The 22,320-nt window shown below is 38.3% G+C and overlaps 2 protein-coding genes across 8 annotated transcripts in view; one reads left to right on the top strand and one right to left on the bottom strand.

Moving 5' to 3' along the window:
- Window positions 1-564: 564 nt before the first annotated feature.
- LOC135432311 (uncharacterized) overlaps window positions 565-22,320 on the bottom strand; it is a 68,214-nt gene continuing 46,458 nt past the window's right edge. Inside the window, exons 3-4 of one of the 2 annotated variants that reach the window (XM_064687993.1) lie at window positions 12,950-13,007; window positions 565-896 (exon numbers count right to left, since the gene is read on the bottom strand). In XM_064687993.1, the coding sequence (XP_064544063.1) occupies window positions 784-896; window positions 12,950-13,007 (171 nt within the window). In that variant the 3' untranslated portion in view covers window positions 565-783. The remainder of the gene's footprint in view (window positions 897-12,949; window positions 13,008-22,320) is intronic. The other variant, XM_064688074.1, reaches the window with a different exon arrangement.
- Window positions 17,834-22,320, top strand: LOC135435300 (uncharacterized). Of its 6 annotated transcripts, none has more exons than XM_064692407.1 (5): window positions 17,834-18,774; window positions 18,843-18,997; window positions 19,052-19,265; window positions 19,317-21,934; window positions 22,025-22,320. In XM_064692407.1, exons 1-5 carry the CDS (start codon window positions 17,919-17,921, stop codon window positions 22,277-22,279), a joined length of 4,098 nt encoding a protein of 1,365 aa, XP_064548477.1. In that variant the 5' UTR covers window positions 17,834-17,918; the 3' UTR covers window positions 22,280-22,320. The 6 variants fall into 6 exon arrangements, with proteins under 6 accessions (XP_064548477.1, XP_064548718.1, XP_064548631.1 ...); XM_064692648.1 differs by lacking the exon at window positions 22,025-22,320 and having other exon boundaries at window positions 19,317-20,593; window positions 20,688-20,868; XM_064692561.1 differs by lacking the exon at window positions 22,025-22,320 and having other exon boundaries at window positions 19,317-20,635; window positions 20,688-20,868.

The raw sequence follows: 22,320 nt of genomic DNA, 5'->3' as shown, positions 1-22,320 counted from the left end.
TACCTAATTTTTATATAATTTCTGCTCATGCAAGAAGTACTTTAGCCTTTATTAAGTCCGTGCCGTCCTAGAGTGACAAACTCTGCAGTAAAGAAGTTTTTGTTGTTTTGCAACTTGCAATCAACTGATCAGCAAAATATATCTACTTTATTTAAGTTATAATTTAGCAATTAGCAATTAAAACATGCTATACATTTTTGATACTTTTGTTTACAATAATTATTCGTCATAACATACTTCATCTCTTTTTTGCAGTAGATAATTCTTATGCACATTTATTAATCGTACTTAATACATTTTCAGACACATTTATCTTATTACTGTCTCTCGTATTTTGGCATTTTTTTTTATTGAATTTTTCAACTTCTATATATAAGTCAATTCATATATTTTTAGAATTTTCACATTAAACTACTACTAATTTGATAATTCGGTTTATTAGGAAACTTAGCTATCAATTTTAAAAAAAAATTGCAGAGCAGTTATAACATTATAATCTCTACAAATTTAGTTAGCACAAGAACATATGCATAAAATTGTTTTCAATTAATTGGTTAAAAATTACAACAGAATGTTTTAAATAGCCTTTAATACTTTTTCTTCTTAAATAAAAGATGTTTCTTTAGGTCCCATTTACAGAATTTGTTTTTGAAAACAATAACAACAAAACATGGTTTTCTGTACGTATCCAATGGCTTCAATTAAAAATAAAGAATATGGATAAAACTTTGTAATATCTAAGAAATTAACATAACATTGCTCTTGACGCTATTATGCTATCGTCTAAAATAACCATAAAAAGATTGGAATGGCCAGCAAAACTATGGAGTATTTCACAAGGCCACTAGAGTTACAACCATCCTCTTTGCAGCAATAGGTCTGGGTTTCCCAAATTTCTGTAAGAAAAAAACATGTGAATAATAATCGTAAGGCTATAAGAATACCAATTTATTGAAGAAAGAACGGCTATCTTCGGCACACCGAAGATTAAATAAATTGGCATATGTTACCGTGCCAATGGCATGGCTTCAAAACTAATTTGATTCGAACCGGTTTAAGCCCGGACTTCCGTTCTTTTTGATGCAATGAACCGAACCACTTTCACAAATAACAACCAATCCCGAACTTAACCGATCTTGATGAAATTTTCTGCTGTATAGCTTTTTGTGCTATAGAATATTCGTATATGCAAAAATACAACATCACTAAGATTGTAGCTTAAATTAGTGGGTAGTTCCAATTGATTCATTACTAGATTTTGCACTGAAGGGATACCGGTATCTAATAAATTAATTATGCTTCATTTGTATGTGTACATGTCATATTTGGTGACACTAACTCTTAAAACCTAAGAAATTTCTCAAAAAAAAATATATTTCCATGTCGATCCTTATCGGTTGCTTAGAAACGGGGCAAGTTATTGATTATTGTATTGCGTATAATTATATCGATAATTATGCGAAAAAGTATCGAGCTAAGCATCTCTAAAGTGGGAAGCTAAGTAGCAGCACTAACCAAAGAACATATAGTTGGTGGACACAAAGTGGACACAAAAAATATCGGTGCATCTGGTCCAACGAGCGAGTAAGATATACATATGATGTCTTTTGATCGCTCCCTCTACAAAAAACTGCTTTGGCTTACTCTCTTCCATATGATTTGTGCGATAGAACGGCATCGCTGTTTATTTTTATCTCGCTCGCACTTACTCTCAGTGCTCTCAATGCTCTCTTTATGTCATTGAGTAATAAAGAGACAGAGGAGGCTTTTGTATCAAAAGCTCTTTTTCGAAACAGTTCACGAGCGATAGCAAGGTTGCAAACTCAATTGAGTATTACCACTAACCATACAATGCATAGACTTGTCAAATGTTAACATAATCGGATACCGATAAATCGTCAACGACTGAGCCCCATGGGTGACCGCGACCATTTTAGTGTGCCCAGACAAAGTAAGACTGCTGAGAGTGGCAGCCGAACGCCGGCCTCGACAGCCGAACGTTCAGTATGAAGCCGCATCCCGCTCAGCGCACAACGTTGCTGCGGCTGATGCTGTTTTGTAATATATGTATCTTTTCAGCCCAAATACATACATATGTGTATATGCGTGTGCAGAGTGCCCCTCGCTCACACTTATTGCTTTGCGCACTTGTGTGCATCTCCTTCTCCCTGCATAGCTTCTCAAAAACCCCGAGATCTACAAACATACATACATATGTTTGTGTTGTGTGGATGTGCGCACAAGTAGATCGCGGCGTTTGTCGCGAGCCAGAGATTTTTTCTTCAATTGTGTGCCCTTTGTGCCTGTGGTGGCAAAAGGCACACACATTCAAATGCTCTATCATGTATTTCTTCGTCCAGTCAGGCATAATGAGAAGAATCTGATATATTTATATTTATTAAAAACTTAAATGACCTAAATGATATATTTATATATTATATTTTAATTTTTTTGTTTACTGTGGGGACCAATTTTGCTTAAAATTAAAAAAAAACTAAGTCGTATTCCTGCAAGGGTAATTCTTCGTCGGCTTGTCGAATAATTTAAGAAAAGACCAAACATTGAAAATGTTCAATTTTTTCGACTTGCTACTTGTGCACACGCGCACTCTTTCAAGTAAGCAGTTGTGTGACATTATTAAAGGGTTTGGCCTGTTCATGTGCAAAACTCCTATTTTCCATGCATGGTGTAAGGGTAAGGGTACCTGAACGTTGGCATGTGTGCATAATAACTCTTTGGGACTGCCAAGCACACACACTTACACACTTTTCTATATGGATGGAAGCATTTATGCGTTTGTGTGCGTGTTGGTTGCCTGCCTGCCTGCCTGCCCGATGCAAATTTGACCAAACTTGAAGTTTTTGGCATTTCTGAATTTCGAGCTCTACACACAGACACACACACACAGAGAAATGTGTGCGAATGAGCCGATCAAGGGTTTGTCGTGGGACAGAGATATTTTCATCAATGGGTGCGTAAATTTGGGCGACGGTGGGCTTGCGGCCGCGTAAGGCACACATGTGTGAACAGGCAACGAAAACAGGTGAACCGCACTTGCCGCTCGTTTGCACTTTGATATGGAAAAAATGCAAGTGATCTTTTAATGTATTTTTCGACATTGTAAACATTTTGGGGTAAAGGGTTTTATGGCAGGCAATTAACGATAAGAATGTGCAGCATGCGTCTGCATCCATATCAAAGTGCAAAGGTGATGAAAATATCTCTGTTTCACGACAAACCCTTGATCGGCTCATTCGCACACATTTCTCTGTGTGTGTGTGTCTGTGTGTAGAGCTCGAAATTCAGAAATGCCAAAAACTTCAAGTTTGGTCAAATTTGCATCGGGCAGGCAGGCAGGCAGGCAACCAACACGCACACAAACGCATAAATGCTTCCATCCATATAGAAAAGTGTGTAAGTGTGTGTGCTTGGCAGTCCCAAAGAGTTATTATGCACACATGCCAACGTTCAGGTACCCTTACCCTTACACCATGCATGGAAAATAGGAGTTTTGCACATGAACAGGCCAAACCCTTTAATAATGTCACACAACTGCTTACTTGAAAGAGTGCGCGTGTGCACAAGTAGCAAGTCGAAAAAATTGAACATTTTCAATGTTTGGTCTTTTCTTAAATTATTCGACAAGCCGACGAAGAATTACCCTTGCAGGAATACGACTTAGTTTTTTTTTAATTTTAAGCAAAATTGGTCCCCACAGTAAACAAAAAAATTAAAATATAATATATAAATATATCATTTAGGTCATTTAAGTTTTTAATAAATATAAATATATCAGATTCTTCTCATTATGCCTGACTGGACGAAGAAATACATGATAGAGCATTTGAATGTGTGTGCCTTTTGCCACCACAGGCACAAAGGGCACACAATTGAAGAAAAAATCTCTGGCTCGCGACAAACGCCGCGATCTACTTGTGCGCACATCCACACAACACAAACATATGTATGTATGTTTGTAGATCTCGGGGTTTTTGAGAAGCTATGCAGGGAGAAGGAGATGCACACAAGTGCGCAAAGCAATAAGTGTGAGCGAGGGGCACTCTGCACACGCATATACACATATGTATGTATTTGGGCTGAAAAGATACATATATTACAAAACAGCATCAGCCGCAGCAACGTTGTGCGCTGAGCGGGATGCGGCTTCATACTGAACGTTCGGCTGTCGAGGCCGGCGTTCGGCTGCCACTCTCAGCAGTCTTACTTTGTCTGGGCACACTAAAATGGTCGCGGTCACCCATGGGGCTCAGTCGTTGACGATTTATCGGTATCCGATTATTTTAACATTTGACAAGTCTATGCATTGTATGGTTAGTGGTATTACCACTAACCAAATAACATATAGACCGGACAAATCCTACTTTTGATGGTGACATTCGATATTTCTGCGGCTGGTCCAAACTCGCCTTCGTTTTTGTTCGGGTTCGAGACATGCCCGCATGCTCTCAGAAGCAAGAGAGTAAGAATACATATGGCCTGTGTCGGGGAACGGCAACGCTGTCTTTTTACTCGCTCACTCTACAAGAAACTGCTGTGGCTTACTCTCATCCATATGATTTGTGCGATAGAACGGCATCGCTGTTTTTTATCTCGCTCCCACTACAGGAAACTGCTTTGGCTTACTCTCAATGCTCTTTCAATTTGTCTATGTACCGTTTAAATGTTTGTGTGTGTATGTGTCCGCACAAGCAAAAATGCCCACAAATTCAATTTTTCTCAAAAGTCGGTGGCATTTCTTCCCTTTTGAGGGGACGAGTAATATGAAATAATAAAAGGGTTTGCCCCGTCGATGCGAAATTCTTTCATTTTAGCTCGTTCTTCTTCGAAAGGGTACCTAAGCGTTGGCATGTGTGCATTTAAAAGTTTTTGGACTTGCTATTCACGCATACTTGCGTATTTTGTACATGAATAGAAGCATTTATGCGCTTGTGTGCCTGTTGGTCCCTGCCTGCCTGTCCGATGCAAATTTGGCAATATTTTTGGACTTCTGAATTTCGAGCTCTACACACACACACAGAGACACAAATGTGTGTGAATGGGCTGATCATGGGCGCAAAATTTAAAAATATCATTATTGGCACGCTTCTGTCGCGCGCCCTTCTTTTTATGATTTAGGGCTTGAATTGATGAATGAATGTTGACCCCTCATTACCTGTAGATCAAATTCATATATGAAAAAGCTAAATATTTTAAGACAATAAAATTATTAATACTATAAATATATAATTGCTCCTTTTTTGTATTTGGTATATTTGAATATTTTAAAGAGTTTATTTTTTACACAAATTTCCTAAAATTATTTAAGTGATCAGTCACTTGACCTACATATGCAGGTGCAGGTGTTTGCCAAAAGTTGACCCTTTCGGCCCAACGGGCTGCTGCAATTAATAAGGGGTCAACATTCATTCATCAATTCAAGCCCTAAATCATAAAAAGAAGGGCGCGCGACAGAAGCGTGCCAATAATGATATTTTTAAATTTTGCGCCCATGATCAGCCCATTCACACACATTTGTGTCTCTGTGTGTGTGTGTAGAGCTCGAAATTCAGAAGTCCAAAAATATTGCCAAATTTGCATCGGACAGGCAGGCAGGGACCAACAGGCACACAAGCGCATAAATGCTTCTATTCATGTACAAAATACGCAAGTATGCGTGAATAGCAAGTCCAAAAACTTTTAAATGCACACATGCCAACGCTTAGGTACCCTTTCGAAGAAGAACGAGCTAAAATGAAAGAATTTCGCATCGACGGGGCAAACCCTTTCATTATTTCATATTACTCGTCCCCTCAAAAGGGAAGAAATGCCACCGACTTTTGAGAAAAATTGAATTTGTGGGCATTTTTGCTTGTGCGGACACATACACACACAAACATTGAAACGGTACATAGACAAATTGAAAGAGCATTGGGAGTAAGCCAAAGCAGTTTCCTGTAGTGGGAGCGAGATAAAAAACAGCGATGCCGTTCTATCGCACAAATCATATGGATGAGAGTAAGCCACAGCAGTTTCTTGTAGAGTGAGCGAGTAAAAAGACAGCGTTGCCGTTCCCCGACACAGGCCATATGTATTCTTACTCTCTTGCTTCTGAGAGCATGCGGGCATGTCTCGAACCCGAACAAAAACGAAGGCGAGTTTGGACCAGCCGCAGAAATATCGAATGTCACCATCAAAAGTAGGGTTTGTCCGGTCTATATGTTATTTGGTTAGTGGTATTACTCAATGAAAAATTGCAAACACGACACCCGGCTGTCTACAGCTACTTCTGCCGTTGTCCAAAAATCAAAGACAACTTCAGAACATTTCCCATATGAACCAACAACAACCATAATCAAAACAAACGACTCGACAATGAAAAAAGCACACCCCAAATTCTGTCCCTGCTATCCCTTTTTGGTTTGAAGCTACAGCCTATGATCTAAGCTTCTACACTCTTCTAACTCATTGTTGTGGTTTCTAAGCACTGCTATGCCTTTAATTCGCAAAGTCATGTCTTCTTCTTCTCCACTCGCTTTCAACTTGCAAGCAGCCCGGCAGATTTTATAATTTTTCATTTTTCGATCAGCAAGGCACCCTTTCTCAAATAGGGTATTTTAACTATTCATAAGTTCTGTAACCAAATACCACTAACCTTCTCATATACACATTTTTATCTAATCTCTGAGAAATATATAATATCGTATTTAGTGCGCAACTATTAGTACAATCAATAATAATTGTTTTCCTTAAACATTCTATACCATATCTCTAAATAAGGGTATCAATGCCTCGACGCGCCAAATAGTTGTTGGCATGTGTGTCTTATCTCACACACATTGGCAAAAAATATGCATGTGTGTGTTTTTCAAGCCAAGGGAAGTATATGAATTTGAGAAGATTGCAACATTCTGTTGCGCATGTGATGTCACATGCTAGGGCTTTTTGTATGCGACCATTGCGTACAATAAAGTAATATATTATTAAATACATGCATTTTTATAGAAGACCCTATTAATATATTACTTTAATGTACGTAATAAAGATAGAAATATATTCTAAGCATCGCAAGAAATGAAATTCTTTAAAGCGTGACGTAATAGTATGTGATGTTGACGCGGCGTGTGCGTAACCCTTTGATTTCAATGGCATGGCCTGCTCGCATTCGATTTTTCTACCTACTTGCGCCGAGACTCGGCTATGCAATAACAACATTAGAACCCAAATAGTGTTGTTGTTGTTTCTACGCGCCGCCTTGTTGGAACGACAGAGAAACCAGCAACAAACACAGTGGCATTATTTGTCCCTTTTCTTTGCACTGAGTTTCCTATGTCCTCATCGTCGCGCAGAAACTTTTGAAGATCAAGACGGACGACGAAAAAAACAAATGGGGTTTCGTGCGCACTGTTGTTGTTGTAGTAAATGAGCTTTATTTTTGAGTTGGATTTTGCGTTTGCGGACCAACCCGATCTACCTCTCGGGATTTTCAAAACGGTAAAAAAAGCTCGGAGCAAGCCTTCAGCTCTGTCTCTTTATTACTCAATGTCTTTATGTCTAGGTACCGTTTAAATGTGTGTGTGTGTATGTTCCGCACAAGCAAAAATGCCCACATATTCAATTTATCTGTAATATCTTCCCTTTTGAATGGACAAGTAATATGAAATAATGAAGGGGTTTGCCCCGTCGATCCGAAATTCTTGCATTTTAGCTCGTTATTATTGGAAAGGGTACCTAAGCGTTTGCATATGTGCATTTAAAAGTTTTTGGACTTGCTATTCACGCATACTTGCATATTTTGTATATGAATAGAAGCATTTATGCACTTGTGTGCTTGTTGGTCCCTGCCTGCCTGTCCGATGCAAATTTGACAATATTTTGGGATTTCTGAATTTCAAGCTCTACACATACACACAGAGAGACACAAATGTCTGTGAATGGGCAGATCATGGGCGTAAAATAAAATATAATTATTGGCATTAACCACTATTTGTAATGTTAAAGACATTTATCTACCCTAATCATTAACAGATGTTTGTATAAGCTAAGATCACTCAGTCAACCTATGTAGATCTTACAGTTCAGAAGTGAGATATACATGTTCGTATGCCGTGTAAACAGAGAAGAAACGCATAGAAGCACTAACCATACAACATACAATTAGTAGAAAAGCATTTGGCCATGCATTTTTTTTTATTTCTGATCCAAAGTCGACCTCGTTTTTGTTCCAAAGAGTAAGAAATACATATGATTTGTGTAGTAGAACGGCATCGATGTTTTATATTTCGCTCCAACTACATGAAACTGCTTCAGCTTACTCTCAGTGTTCTCAATGATCTCTCATTATGCCCCCCCCCTTGCAGGGGGTATTATAATTGTGTCGTGAAATTTATAACGCAAAGCAGGAGACATCTCCGACCACATAAAGCATATATATTCTTGATCAGTATCAAAAGCCGAGTTGATATAGCTAAAGACAATATAAACACTAAGATGAGTAACGCCCATACATTTGCATGCGACGAAAAATTTCATGCCTGGCGTTTTATCTGGCGTTTGAGTTTTCGCACGACATGCCTGCCGACTGGCTATTCGTTCTCCAAAAGCCAGACGAACGAATGCCGAAGTCGCGGATTGCTGATGTGCTGACACGAGCAACGAAGTTAGTCGCCAGCCTGCCCTCAGCATAGCTGGTCGTTGGCGCTTTGCGTCGCTTCGTTTTCGAAGTACATTGAGCGAAAAGTTTTAAACTTATGATCGACGCAAAGTACTTCTGATTTATCCATGAAATGCATGCTTTATTTAAATGATACATTACCCTTGATACTAACTATAAATTTTGCAGGAAAAATTAAGAATGAAATAATTTTTTTACAAGGCGCAACTTGTGCAATAACTATGTTAAGAAAATATCACACATATATTTATTTCACTTTTTTTTTTGGACAGTGGTTGCTTGAGAGAAATTCTTGTTCAGCCAATGGCGTGCAAGCACCTATGTTTGTATGTGTAAATTATGCATGCATACCTATATCAAAATATGTATATGTATATGTATGTGTTGTTATTCACTGCCTTGGCTTTGGTTGGTGAAGAAATAAATTTTGTTTTCTAGCGCTGATCATGCACGACCTATTCCAAATTTGCATTCACATATGAATGCATGTTGTGAATCATGTCGGAATCATGGTGGCGGTTCACTGATGATTTGGGCAGCTTTTGGATATGCTGGAAAGTCTTCGATTTGCTTCATACCGACAAGAACAAATGCGGACATATATGTAGAACTCTTGGAGAATGAGCTGATTGAGTTTGCGGGTGACTTGTACGGAGATGACTGGACTGGATCAAAACTAGAGACTTTCTATCGGAAAGATAAATACCATTCTTGGAATGGCCAGCGATCAGCCCGGATCTAAACCCAATAGAAGACCTATGGCGCATACTTTCCAAAAAAGTTTACAAGGGTGGTCGGCAGTTTGATACCATAAAGCAACTAAAAGAAGCTTTACTGAAGGAGTGGGATCAAATAGACCCTTCAAGTCTTGAAAAACCTATCAACTCAAGACTACAAGACTAAATAAGGTCTTATAAGCAAAGGGCAAGCATATAAACTATTAAAGAAAAATAAGAAAATAAAGGGGGATTAGTTATCTTTAAAATAAATTGAGAAAGTGTACTATGCACATATGTATACTTATTTCCTAAGAAGCCATATTACTTCATTTGTTTTTTTGTTTTGTATGAACATATTATAATTAGATAATTTTTTTTTTGTTACTTTTTATGAGTACAACAACATAAAAATAAAGTTTGAAAAGTTCCTTTTGTTTAACATACTTTTTTTTAATAAATTGTCTATGCACATATACTTATTTCCCTGAGGTAGCTGCCATAGGAACGATCGGTCGAAACTAAGTTGTTGTATGGAAAACTTTTTTGTTTTTCAAGACATTTTAACCATACTCGGCATTAACTATTTTCCCTGTGTTTCTTAGATACGGGCAAAACACTATGAGCATTATGAAAAAGTTGTGCCTGCAAGGGTGTCCCTTCCTTCTCGTTATTTATGCGTGTATGTATATGTGTCCGCACAAGCAACAATGTGCACAAATTCAATTTTTCTCAAATTTCGGGTGCATTTCTTCCCTTTTTAAAGGACGAATAATATGACGAGTAAAATGCAACGTCTATGCGAAATTCTTGCTTTTTGGCTCAACCCAAAATCATAAAATGAAGGGCGCGTGTCAGACGCGTGCCAATGATGATATTTTCTTTTGCGCCCATGATCTGTTCATTCACACACATTTGTGTGTAGAGCTCGATATTCAGAAATCACAAAAACAGCAAATCTTGTCAAATTAGCAAGGGACAGGCAGGCAACCAACAGGCACACAAACACATAAATGCTTCTATTCATATACAAAATATGCAAGTGGACAGATCTATCCTCGCTGAGTACTTGTAAGATACCGTCTATCTATTTTTATGCTGCAGTTGTACAATATGGTGTGAGATATATTTTTACCGAGGGTCTAAGTGAGACTCGTTGTCACGTGTTCATGCGTGAATAGCAAGTCCAAAAACTTTTTAATGCACACATGCCAACGCTTAGGTACCCTTACCAATGCATAGACAAATTGAAAGAACATTGAGAGTAAGCCAAATCAGTTTCCTGTGGTGGGAGCGAGATAAAAAGACAGCGATGCCGTTCTACGGCACAAGTCATATGTATTTCTTACTCTCTTGTTGCCTGAGCACGCGGGCGTGTCTCTTACCCGAACAAAAACGAAGGCGATTTTGGACCAGCCGCATATAAAACGCTTGGCCCCAGCATTTTACAAAGTTCACCAGTCTATATGCTGTTTGGCATTGAGTAATAAAGAGACAGAGCTGAAGACTCACCCCGAGTTCTTTTACCGTTTTAAAAATCGCGCGCTTTCGATCGAGTTGGTCCGCAAACGCAAAATCAAACTCAAAAACAAGTAAGAGGTTCTAGTCGGCAGCTCCCGACTAGGGGATACCCTGAACCCTCTTATTCTTTTACACACCAAATGCAGCTCGCGCTACGCGCTCGTTTGCTTTAGTAGTAATAAAGATAAATAGCAAAAAAAACGTGAAGGAAGGGCTATCTTCGGCACGCCGAAGATTTAATACCCTTGCAGACCCAACCTTTTCATAATGCTCATAGAGTTTTGCCCGTATCAGGGAAAATAGTTAATGCCGAGCATGGTTAAAATGTCTTGAAAAACAAAAAAGATTTCCATACAACAACTTAGTTTCGACCGATCGTTCTTATGGCAGCTAAATGATATAGTGGTCCGATCTTAATAGGATTTCGCATATATTTGAGGAGCACAGTAAAACAAATAAATGCCGAGTTTGGTCAAGATATCGTGAAAAACAAACAAATTTTCCATACAACAACTTAATTTTCGACCGTTCGTTCCGATGGCAGCTATATTTTCATATATGTATATGAAGACCATAGTTAAACTAATAAATGCCGAGTTTGAACAAGATATCTTTATAAACAAAAATGTTTTTCATACAAGAGCCTACTTTTCGACCGATCGTTCCTATGGCAGCTATATGATATAGTGGTCCGATCCAGCTGGTTTTGACATATGAAATGCGTTCAACAGCAAGAGGGACTTCTGCTTTAAAACTGAGAGACTAGTTCGTATAGGAACAGACAGACGGACATGGCTGTATGGACTCGTCTATTGATACTGATTAAGAATATATATACTTCATGGGGTCGGAGATGTCTCCTTCTATGCGTTACACATTTCACGACAAAATTATAATACCCTCTGCAAGGGTATAAAAAGTTCCCTTGGCAGGGTTTGGACTCGCAACTGACAGCATTACTTGCTGCCGCCTCTACGCAACAGCCACACAAGCAAAAAAAAATTGTTTCCTAGGCAGGGTTCGAACTCGTAGCCGAACGCGCTACTTTCCGCCGCCTCTACTCAATAGCCAAACCAATAATTAACGGTTAATGAGAAAAAAGCGAATTTAATGTAGCAGCACAGAAAACAATACAATCGCAATTGCAATGATGTTGATAGATTTCAAAGAAGACGCGCATGAATGTGTGTGTGTACATGTATACAGAAATTCTTGGAATTTGCGCTTGCTGCTGCACGTGTTTGCAGGCCAAAACACATTTTCTTTCGTGTTTCTTAACCAATCTTGATGAAATTTTCAGTAGTAGATCTTATTGTACTATATAATATTAGTGTATTTTCAAAATGACAATTGCATTTAAATTGTGGCCTAATTAGATAGGCAATACAAGTTGGTTTACTAACATGATTTATTGCTTTCAGGTGGCAGCGGGGAGGTGGCGATAGCTATAAAATGAAAGACACTTGATATATATATACATATACCATAATAGAAGCTACATGTCAAGTTTGGTGACTCTAGCTCTTATTATTTACCAAAATTAATCAAAAACAGGATTTCGATATCGATTTTTATCAATTGCTTGGAAACGGGGCAAGTCATCGAATATCCCAAACAAACTCGATCTGCGCTGGAACTTGGAGGACCTACAACTAATAAGTCTCTAGCTCTCATAGGTTCTGAGATCCTTGCGTTCATACATACGGACGGATAGACGAACAAATGGACGGACGGACAGACAGACGGACATGACTAGATCGACTCGGCTGTTGATGATAAAGAATATATGTATATACTTTATGGGGTCATAGATGCACAAAAACATTATACCCTTTTTACCCATTTTCAATGGGTTCGGGGTATAAAAAAAAGAGGATATTTAAACGCGTAGATGCTGGTGGATAGAGAATACTGCTAGAATGTTGTGCATATTGTGAAATTCCAAATTAGTAAAACCAAATTTATCAAAGACAAACAACTTAAATGTATGACATTCTGTGATGCCAGGTCGCCACAGGTATAATGAATAAAAAAAACCTACCTTTTTCGACACACTCAGTAGCACAATCGCGCACAGTCGATAACTCGCTAACATATTTCTGAAAGCAGAGAAACGACGCATAAATTAATGTCAATTACAGGAATTTTGTAATTTGTAAATATTAAATAAGAGCATACATAAAATTGAATGAAGCTCATGGCTATACAACTTTTATTTACGAGCTGCTTGTTGACCATATTGATATCAATTGACCAGAAAAAATTATGGACCCAAAATATAACCAACGAGAATTGATTACAAACCCCCATAGAAATGGATTGGTCGATGTATTTTGGAATTATTTGGTTATCTGTAATAAAAGTTATCAAAATTAATTGTTTTTTTAATCTACCAAATCTACTCGTTTTGGATACATGTGAAACAGTGTTTTGCATTTTCTATTATTACTCTATCATACCTTGATACCGATTTTACGATTCCTTAAGTTTTAAACTTTTTTTAAATAAATTAAAAACTGTCCATTTATACAATATATGTATACTCTTGCAGAGAGTCTTATATTTCTGTGTCGAAATGTTCAACGCATAGAAGGGGACATCTCTGACCCCATACAGTATACATATATATTTTTGATCAGTATCAACAGCCAAGTGGATATAGCCATGTCCGTCTATCCGTCCAAAGACAATATAATCACTAAGATGAGTAACGCCCATACATTTGAATGCGACGCAAAATTTCTAGCCTGACCTTTCATCTGGCCCCATTGAGTAATAAAGAGACAGAGGAGGCTTTTGGATCAAAAGCTCTTTTTCGAAACAGTTCACGAGCGATAGCAAGGTTGCAAACTCAATTGAGTATTACTCAATGAAAAATTGCAAACACGACACCCGGCTGTCTACAGCTACTTCTGCCGTTGTCCAAAAATCAAAGACAACTTCAGAACATTTCCCATATGAACCAACAACAACCATAATCAAAACAAACGACTCGACAATGAAAAAAGCACACCACAAATTCTGTCCCTGCTATCCCTTTTTGGTTTGAAGCTACAGCCTATGATCTAAGCTTCTACACTCTTCTAACTCATTGTTGTGGTTTCTAAGCACTGCTATGCCTTTAATTCGCAAAGTCATGTCTTCTTCTTCTCCACTCGCTTTCAACTTGCAAGCAGCCCGGCAGATTTTATAATTTTTCATTTTTCGATCAGCAAGGCACCCTTTCTCAAATAGGGTATTTTAACTATTCATAAGTTCTGTAACCAAATACCACTAACCTTCTCATATACACATTTTTATCTAATCTCTGAGAAATATATAATATCGTATTTAGTGCGCAACTATTAGTACAATCAATAATAATTGTTTTCTTGAAAAATTCTATACCATATCTATAAATAAGGGTATCAATGCCTCGACGCGCCTAATTGCTGTTGACATGTGTGTCTCATCTCACACATATTGTTAAAAAATATGCATGTATGTGTCTGCCAAGCCAAGGAAAGTATCTGAATTTGAGAAGATTGCAATATTTTGTTTCGCACATGACGTCACAGCTTAAGGTTTTTTGTGTGCGACCGTTGCGTACAATAAAGTAATACATTATTAAATACATGCATTATAATAAAGGACTCTATTAATAAATTATAATTATTAAATTATAAATATTCCTATGTCCTCATAATCTTGCTTCAGAATTTCAGCGATCAAAACGGAAAATGAAAAAAAAATGGAGTTTCATGGGCACTGTTGTTGTTTTGCAGCTGATTTGTTGTTGCTTCCTATGGTAAATGAGCTTTATTTCCTGAGTTTGATTTTGCGTTTGCGGACCAACCTTATCCATCTTGTTCAGAATTAAAACGGTAATAAAAGCTCGGAGTCAGTTTATTACTCTATGCATCTGGCCCATTGAGTAATACATATACAGAGGACGCTTTTGGATCAAAAGGCCCTTTTTCAACAAATGAGACGCAAGATTGCGAGGTTGCAAACACTAATTGCAAGTTGAAATTCTGAAGCAAGATTATGAGCACATAGGAACTGCGTTTCCTCAAAGAAAAGGGACAAATAATGCCACTGTGTTTGTTGCTGGTTTCTCTGTCGTTCCTGCAAGGCAGCGCGTAGAAACAACAGCAACACTATTTGGGTTCTAATGTAGTTGGTGCAGAGCCGAGTCTCGGCACAAGTAGGTAGAAAATTTGAATGCCAGCAGTCCATAGCAGTCAAATCAAATATTACGCACACGGCGCGTCAACATCATATACTATGACGTCACATCTTATAGAATTTCATTTCTTGCGTTCATTTAAGTAATAAATTAATAGGGTCTTTAATAATAATGCATGTATTTAATAATGCTTAACTTTATTGTACGCAACGATCGCACACAAAAACCCTTAAGCTGTGACGTCATGTGCGAAACAAAATATTGCAATCTTCTCAAATTCATATACTTTCCTTGGCTTGGCAGACACATACATATGTACATGCATATTTTTTACCAATATGTGGTGAGATGAGACACACATGTCAACAACAATTAGGCGCGTCGAGGCATTGATACCCTTATTTAAAGTAATAGTGTATTATGTTTAAAGAAAATAATTATTATTGATTGTACTTATAGTTACACAGTTAATACGAAATTATATTTTAATCAGACATTGGATTAGAAATTGTATATGAGAAGGTGTGTGGTATTTAGCTACAGCACTGATCAATAGTCAAAATACCCTATGTAGAGAAAGGGTGCTTTGCTGGTCGAAAAATGAAATATTATAAAAATCTGCCTGAATGCTTGCAAGTTGAAAGCGAGTTTTCTTTGTTTTCTTTAAACATTCTATACCATTTCTATAAATAAGGGTATCAATGCCTCGACGCGCCAAATAGTTGTTGGCATGTGTGTCTCATCTCACACACATAGGCAAAAAATATGCATGCATGTGTTTTCCAAGCCAAGGGAAGTATATGAATTTAAGAAGATTGCAACATGCTGTTGCGCATGTGACGCCACAAGCTAGGGCTTTTTGTATGCGACCGTTGCGTACAATAAAGTAATGCATTATTAAATACATGCATTTTTATAAAAGACCCTATTAATATATTACTTTAATGTACGTAATAGGGATAGAAATATATTCTAAGCATCACAAGAAATGGAATTCTTTAAAACGTGACGTAATAGTATATGATGTTGACGCGGCGTGTGCGTAACCCTTTGATTTAAATGGCATGGCCTGCTCGCATTCGATTTTTCTACCTACTTGTGCCGAGACTCGGCTATGCAACAACAACATTAGAACCCAAATAGTGTTGTTGTTGTTTTTACGCGCCGCCTTGTTGGTACGACAGAGAAACCAGCAACAAACATAGTGGCATTATTTGTCCCTTTTCTTTGCACTGAGTTTCCTATGTCCTCATCATCGCGCAGAAACTTTTGATTAAGACGGACGACGAAAAAAACAAATGGGTTTTCATGCGCACTGTTGTTGTTTTGCGAGTGATTTGTTGTTGCTTCCTATAGTAAATGAGCTTTATTTTTGAGTTGGATTTTGCGTTTGCGGACCAACCCGATCTACCTCTCGGGATTTTTAAAACGGTAAAAAAGCTCGGAGTGAGCCTTCAGCTCTGGCTCTTTATTACTCAATGGGATAAAGTATATATTTTTTAAACATAAACATACATGCAGTATGAATACAACGCTATATATATATGACATTTATACATGTTTTATAAAATAATTTTAGAATAAACCACCTACATATATCTATATCCAAATATATATTTAGCGAAAGTTCAAGTTGGGTCACATTGTCATCAAGCTTAATTTACTTTAACAGCGATGCATATACAAACCTCTTCGTTTTTGGATTAAGTTAGATTTATATGCGAACGCATCTCGAAAATGCCTCTTATTTCTTTGATTTATTATTTTTAACGCAAAAAGTAAAACCTCCATTCTGCCCTAGCAAGGTATGCAATACGGGTGGCATTAACCTCTTCTCGATATGATCCTTACCATCAAAGGCCATTCAATTATTCAATTTAAATCTTCTTACACATTTCATGACAACCTTTAAACGGTTTTTCGAGACTCCATATATATTTATTTTGTTTTTTTCAATATGTATTTATTGTTAATAGCTTTGTAGTCTCGCTATTACGAATTACACAACCTAAAAGGTAACAAAATATGTTTGACTAGCAATGCCTTAAGTTCACGTTCAGAGGACTGCTCACTGACTGCTGCCCCTTATCAATACCATCAATTTACCTGATATCCATCCTAAGAGAATGCCTAAAATTTTATTTTCTATATGTGGGTGTGTGTGTGCCTGTGTGCCTGTGTGTGTCTGTGTTGACGGTGTTGCCTGGTGAAGCTTTCAACAAAAATGCAGTGAGCAGCCGTCAAGTTTGCAAGCCGACAGTTTCTATATTTGCCTCATACTTTGCAAATATTTTGCAAGAGCAATTTGTTGAAACACGCCCACACAAGCAACTGGCAACAACAATGAATATTTGAATAAAATTTAGTTCCCGCCTCACTCCATCCAGTGGAACTCTGTAAAGGCAGCAGAAATAATATGATTGCAAAAAATGGCAAAAACTGAGCTGCCTTCAGCAATGCCATAGACGTAATGCAATAAACTGATTCAACTGCTGGCTGCAGCGTCCGGCTGCATTATCTAGCAACCACCAGCATTCAAATACTGATAAAGTTATTTAAATTTGAATCGAGCAGCATTATTTTAATAGACCGACAGGCAGCTACTCAAAGACCTACATGAACGTTGCATCTATCTTGAAAAAACGTTTGAAGTACTACATGACAGAAGCTTCTTTTTAAATGAGACTTTCCGATACTCATCATTTATGAGCTTTGCTGAAAATATTTCAAAAAGAGCTGTCTTGATTCTAGCACAGAAGTGTCAAAAAAATAAAATACTTTAAAAGGAAATTTTAATTTCACATTCGTAGATATATAAAAAACTTGAATTCCAACAAATATCATGTATTTTTACAAATTGGAATTTTGCAGCCTGCTAATTTGTAATGTATTTGCTCTTTCTAGCTTTACAGATCGTTGCTCCCCAGAGTACTGCAATTTTGCCGGAGAGTGTAGGATAGTCAAAAGTAAGCCGAGTTGTAGCTGCTATGAGGAGGCATTCCTGGGTAAATACTGTGAGCAAGTAAAGAACCTGTGTACGACAGAAAAAAATATATGCACCAGCAAACACATCTGTGTTCCCTATGTTGGTCAAACGATCTGTGAGTGCTCGCGCCAGAGAACCGGGGACGATTGCGGGCACGCGACACCCACAAAACCCATGTGCAATTATAATGTTCGTGCAATCTATGGCGCAAAGGAACATATTGTTTTAAGCTTTGAACAGCTTGGCCCTGAACCCTTTCAAATAACTATATCGACACCAACATATATGATTGCACATTTGCCACGTTCAAAAACATTAAGCAGCCAGCATACAAACAACCTCACAGCAACCCTTCAGGGGCTAGGTATAAGAAGACATGCTAATCTGCCGTATAACGACGCTCGTTATTACGTGTTTCAGGCGAAGCATTTTACACTGGGTGCAAATCAGCTAAATGTGGTTATTGAGTACTTTGGAAATATTAATCATGCGAGCCCCAAAGTACAAACCTTGTCGCTGATCGTGCACGTAGTAAAATCAAAAGATTCGCCCTGCATGCCCCGCGTTGTTTTTCAGCACTGCATGGATCCAAAGAAACCCCAACAGGTTGATGTGGAGCGCTTTATTAACATACAAGCAATTGTGGAAGAGCGTTGTTTCCCTCTAGAACGCATGAGAACTCAATGGACTATTTTCAATTTTGAGGAAAATTGTAAGTAAAGCAGTTACTGTAACCACACGCCCTCTGCGCCACCTGCAATTTGAAAACTTTCATTACAGTTTCCTATTTTACCACACGTGTCGGGGAGCAGCTGTTGCTTAAGATACCACGCTATACATTATGGTACGATACTCTATTAAGTTTGTATCCTAATCTTTTACTTTCGGTGAAGCTTGGGCTTAAGGAGATCAAAGGTCCATGGGTATACGTAAGAGTATGTCATGTCTACAAGTACCAGGAGAAGATTCTAATTATTGTAACTCCCCAGTGTTACATAAATGTGACAGCACGTAATGTGATTGCTAATATAGCCGGCGGTCACTACAGAGAAATAAATAATAAAAGTAAATGGTTGCTTCTTGATGGCTCTAAAAGTCGTGAGCCCGCACAAAATATGCGCCCTTCTCAGCAACTAACGTATACTTGGATCTTACGCGCAGCGGATGGAAGTAATGAGCAATATCTAACCTTCGAGAATTCCAGTGAGTATGTATTTTAAGCGCTGCCGAATATTTACGTTGGTGCCGTTGCAGATTCTAAGCTAAATATACCCACCGAAATTCTCAAAAGTGGGGGAAAAAACATAATTACACTAAGAGTCGCTAACAAACTAGTGGCCGCCCGCACTAGTCATATTAACCAAGCTATCGTAGTATTAGGCGATAGAGACCCTCTCAGTGTAAATATAGAGTGCATCAGAAACTGCCAAAGGTATCTGTACGCAACCGACCATGTGCTGCACCTGCAAGCTTTATGTCCCACTTGCAAGATGCCCATCACCTATACATGGAGACTGAACGGAATTGATATGAAGCAGAACAAACAGCGACTAGTGATGAAACTGGCATCGGATTTGGTAGGTGAACTGATTGTTACACTCATTGTCGCAGACCAGGACGGAAAGGGTACCACCGAGTTGAGATTGCAACAGTCACAGCCTCTAAAAAGCGGGGACTGTGTAATTGAGCCACAAAATGGCCAGGAATGTGTTACAAAGTTTCATATTCGTTGCCAAAATTTTTTTTCGATAATTCAGGAACCGCTCCTATATACCTATAGAACGGGAAACATCTATGAAGATAACACCAATTCGGGAGAAACTTTCCTTTACCTAAATAGCAACACTCCATTAATTGTTCGCATATGCGGCTTTCACTTGCCCTGCACATTTATGAATATCTCTTTTACGATTGAGCCTATGAACCTGGCAGGATCTGAAACTCTTGACAAGCATAGTCTGACTAGGATGCTACTGGATGGACGAAGGCAGCAGGCATTCTGTTTTCTGCAAAAATTATTAGCTACTCCGGAAAAGATAAATGATGTGTTAGAAAACTTTCAGTCCATAACTATGGATAGAACTCTTTCGGTCTTTGAAATGGTAAATACCCTTGAAATTGCTTACAAATGCATTACATTTGTGGGACTGGTAAATTGCCATGAAGCTCACGCCATTTCATATATTTTAGAAAGAGTGATATTCACTTTTAATTTTGTCAGAAAAGATACCGAAATACTAGACATGCCAGAAGCGATCTGTCACGACATTGGCATGCTGATAACCAATATTGTTACATATTGTATGGTTAAGAATACGGACCTTACAAAACAAAATTTGATTCTCCGGCATTTCGATGATCCGTATAATGAAGACTCCGTCGATTGGCTCCCTTTCGATAAAATGCTTTCGTCACGCATTATATGTTACTTAGAGGTTGTAAGCTTGGTCTTTAAAATATGGCATACAATTGGCGAAGAATTCACACGATATATTCAACCAGAGGAGCCCTTTGATTATGTCTCGAACAACGTCAGTTACAGAGTGGAGATGCATAATTCCTATGCCCCTATCGTATATATATCTAACTGCACATCCTGCATTCTAAAAATACCTCTATCAACAGTCGAAACTCACCGGCAAATGCTTGGGACGAACGATCTGCTAATACATGCGTGGTGCTTCCAGTCCGATATATTTTGGTGGGCACCAGGAAGTTTTCTTCCAACTACCGCCATTTTGGCTGTCGATATTCTTGGCCGTAATGCACCTTATAATTTTAAAAGTAAATCGAGTCTCTTGTATCAATTGGGTCTCCGTAATGTCAAAGGCTACACCGTTTTCCTTTACGAGCAGTCAGATGTGATTCATAATAATATGATAATCTATAGACTAAAGTTGGATGGGCAGGTAAACATGCTGGTGCATTTTGTTAATACCTCAGCAAGTCTCCGGGTTGTAATTAGCATGAATGTAGAGCCTACCCTGCTTAATCTGCACGATAAAAGCTGCATTGTGTCGAAAGACTGTCACAGCAGGACAATTATTTTAAAGAATCGATGTACAGAAGAGGGAATCGCTTATATAGCGGTATATAAGGCTAACTCCTTCGATACTGCACCCGCTCACTACACGTTTCGCCTCAGCGCACAAGAATGCAGTGTTTGGGATATAAGTAACAAATATCCGAATTGGATGAAACATGGATGTTATCCGCAGAACTTGGCACAGGGTCCTCCTTACTCGCTTTGTAACGTTGAGCACTTGTCGGTGTTTTCCGCCAAGAGGTATGAGATCAAGCCATTTCCCATAAAAAAAATACACAGTTATGCATACCATCCGGCCTTAAGTTTAAACTGCGTGCTATTTAGCTGTTTACTGGCTCTAAGCGCTGTGTCCCTGCTAATATTAGGCATGCTACGTTTGCGTCATACAAAAAAGAATTTAATACGTGTCATCAAATTGAAGCGCGATGAGATGCCACCCCGCACGGAAAATATCATTGTCCACTTGCGTACGGGCGGCTATATAATAGGTTCGACTACAGCCAATATTAAGCTGGTGTTTACATCGACACTGGGACGCTACAAGGTGGTAATATATCAAAATCCAATAAATCCGCATCTGCAATTAAACACTTCGTGCATGATACGTCTCAGCGACGAGAAAGTGCAATTACCCTGTAGACTGACAATTAGTCATGATGTGTCCGGCAGGTATCCATCCTGGTACTGTCGTTCCGTACAAGTGGATGATCTGCGACACGATCTGAGCTATACATTCCCTATACACAGCTGGATACGACGAGCTCAGAAGATTCGGGTCTCCTGCTTACCGACAGAAAAATTAGCGAATATAAATCGATTACATCAGGTAAAGACCCCCACCGGATATTGGAGCCAGTTTATACAAAGATTTCGATATTATTGTAAGTTCTATTTTATTAACTGGTTTATGATGCAGCCCATTTTGGGACCCTGGCGTTTTACCGATGAATCCTGCAACATTTACGAACGTACCTGCATTTGGTTATGCAAAACGATTCTCACAATAACCATGGTTTTCTGCTACTACAGAAACACTACATTTATCAACTATTTTGAATTTCAACAACAACTTACGTTATTGTCGGTCTCTGAATTTTTAGAGATTGGAATCGGTAGTTACTTTGCAACACTGATTTTTGAATTTTTTCTTAATTACCTGATACTCGGATAGGTTTTATATAAATGTGTTGAACCATTTTTTTTTGTAATTCA

Source organism: Drosophila montana, unplaced genomic scaffold (assembly GCF_035044405.1).
Source record: "Drosophila montana isolate Dmon_TW-CO22-7 unplaced genomic scaffold, ASM3504440v1 contig_1083_1, whole genome shotgun sequence".
Taxonomy (NCBI): Eukaryota; Metazoa; Arthropoda; class Insecta; order Diptera; family Drosophilidae; genus Drosophila; species Drosophila montana.
The sequence above is the reverse complement of the archived record's forward strand: the minus strand, read 5'-3'. Positions and strand labels throughout refer to the sequence as shown.

Excerpts from the sequence above, each read along its gene's own strand:
- LOC135435300 (XM_064692329.1), top strand. The coding sequence starts at position 17,919 with ATGTATTTTTACAAATTGGAATTTTGCAGCCTGCTAATTTGTAATGTA. Across the intron at positions 18,998-19,051 it reads GTCCATGGGTATACGTAAGA|TGTTACATAAATGTGACAGC; the intron begins GTATGTCATGTC and ends GTAACTCCCCAG. Across the intron at positions 19,266-19,316 it reads TCTAACCTTCGAGAATTCCA|ATTCTAAGCTAAATATACCC; the intron begins GTGAGTATGTAT and ends GTGCCGTTGCAG.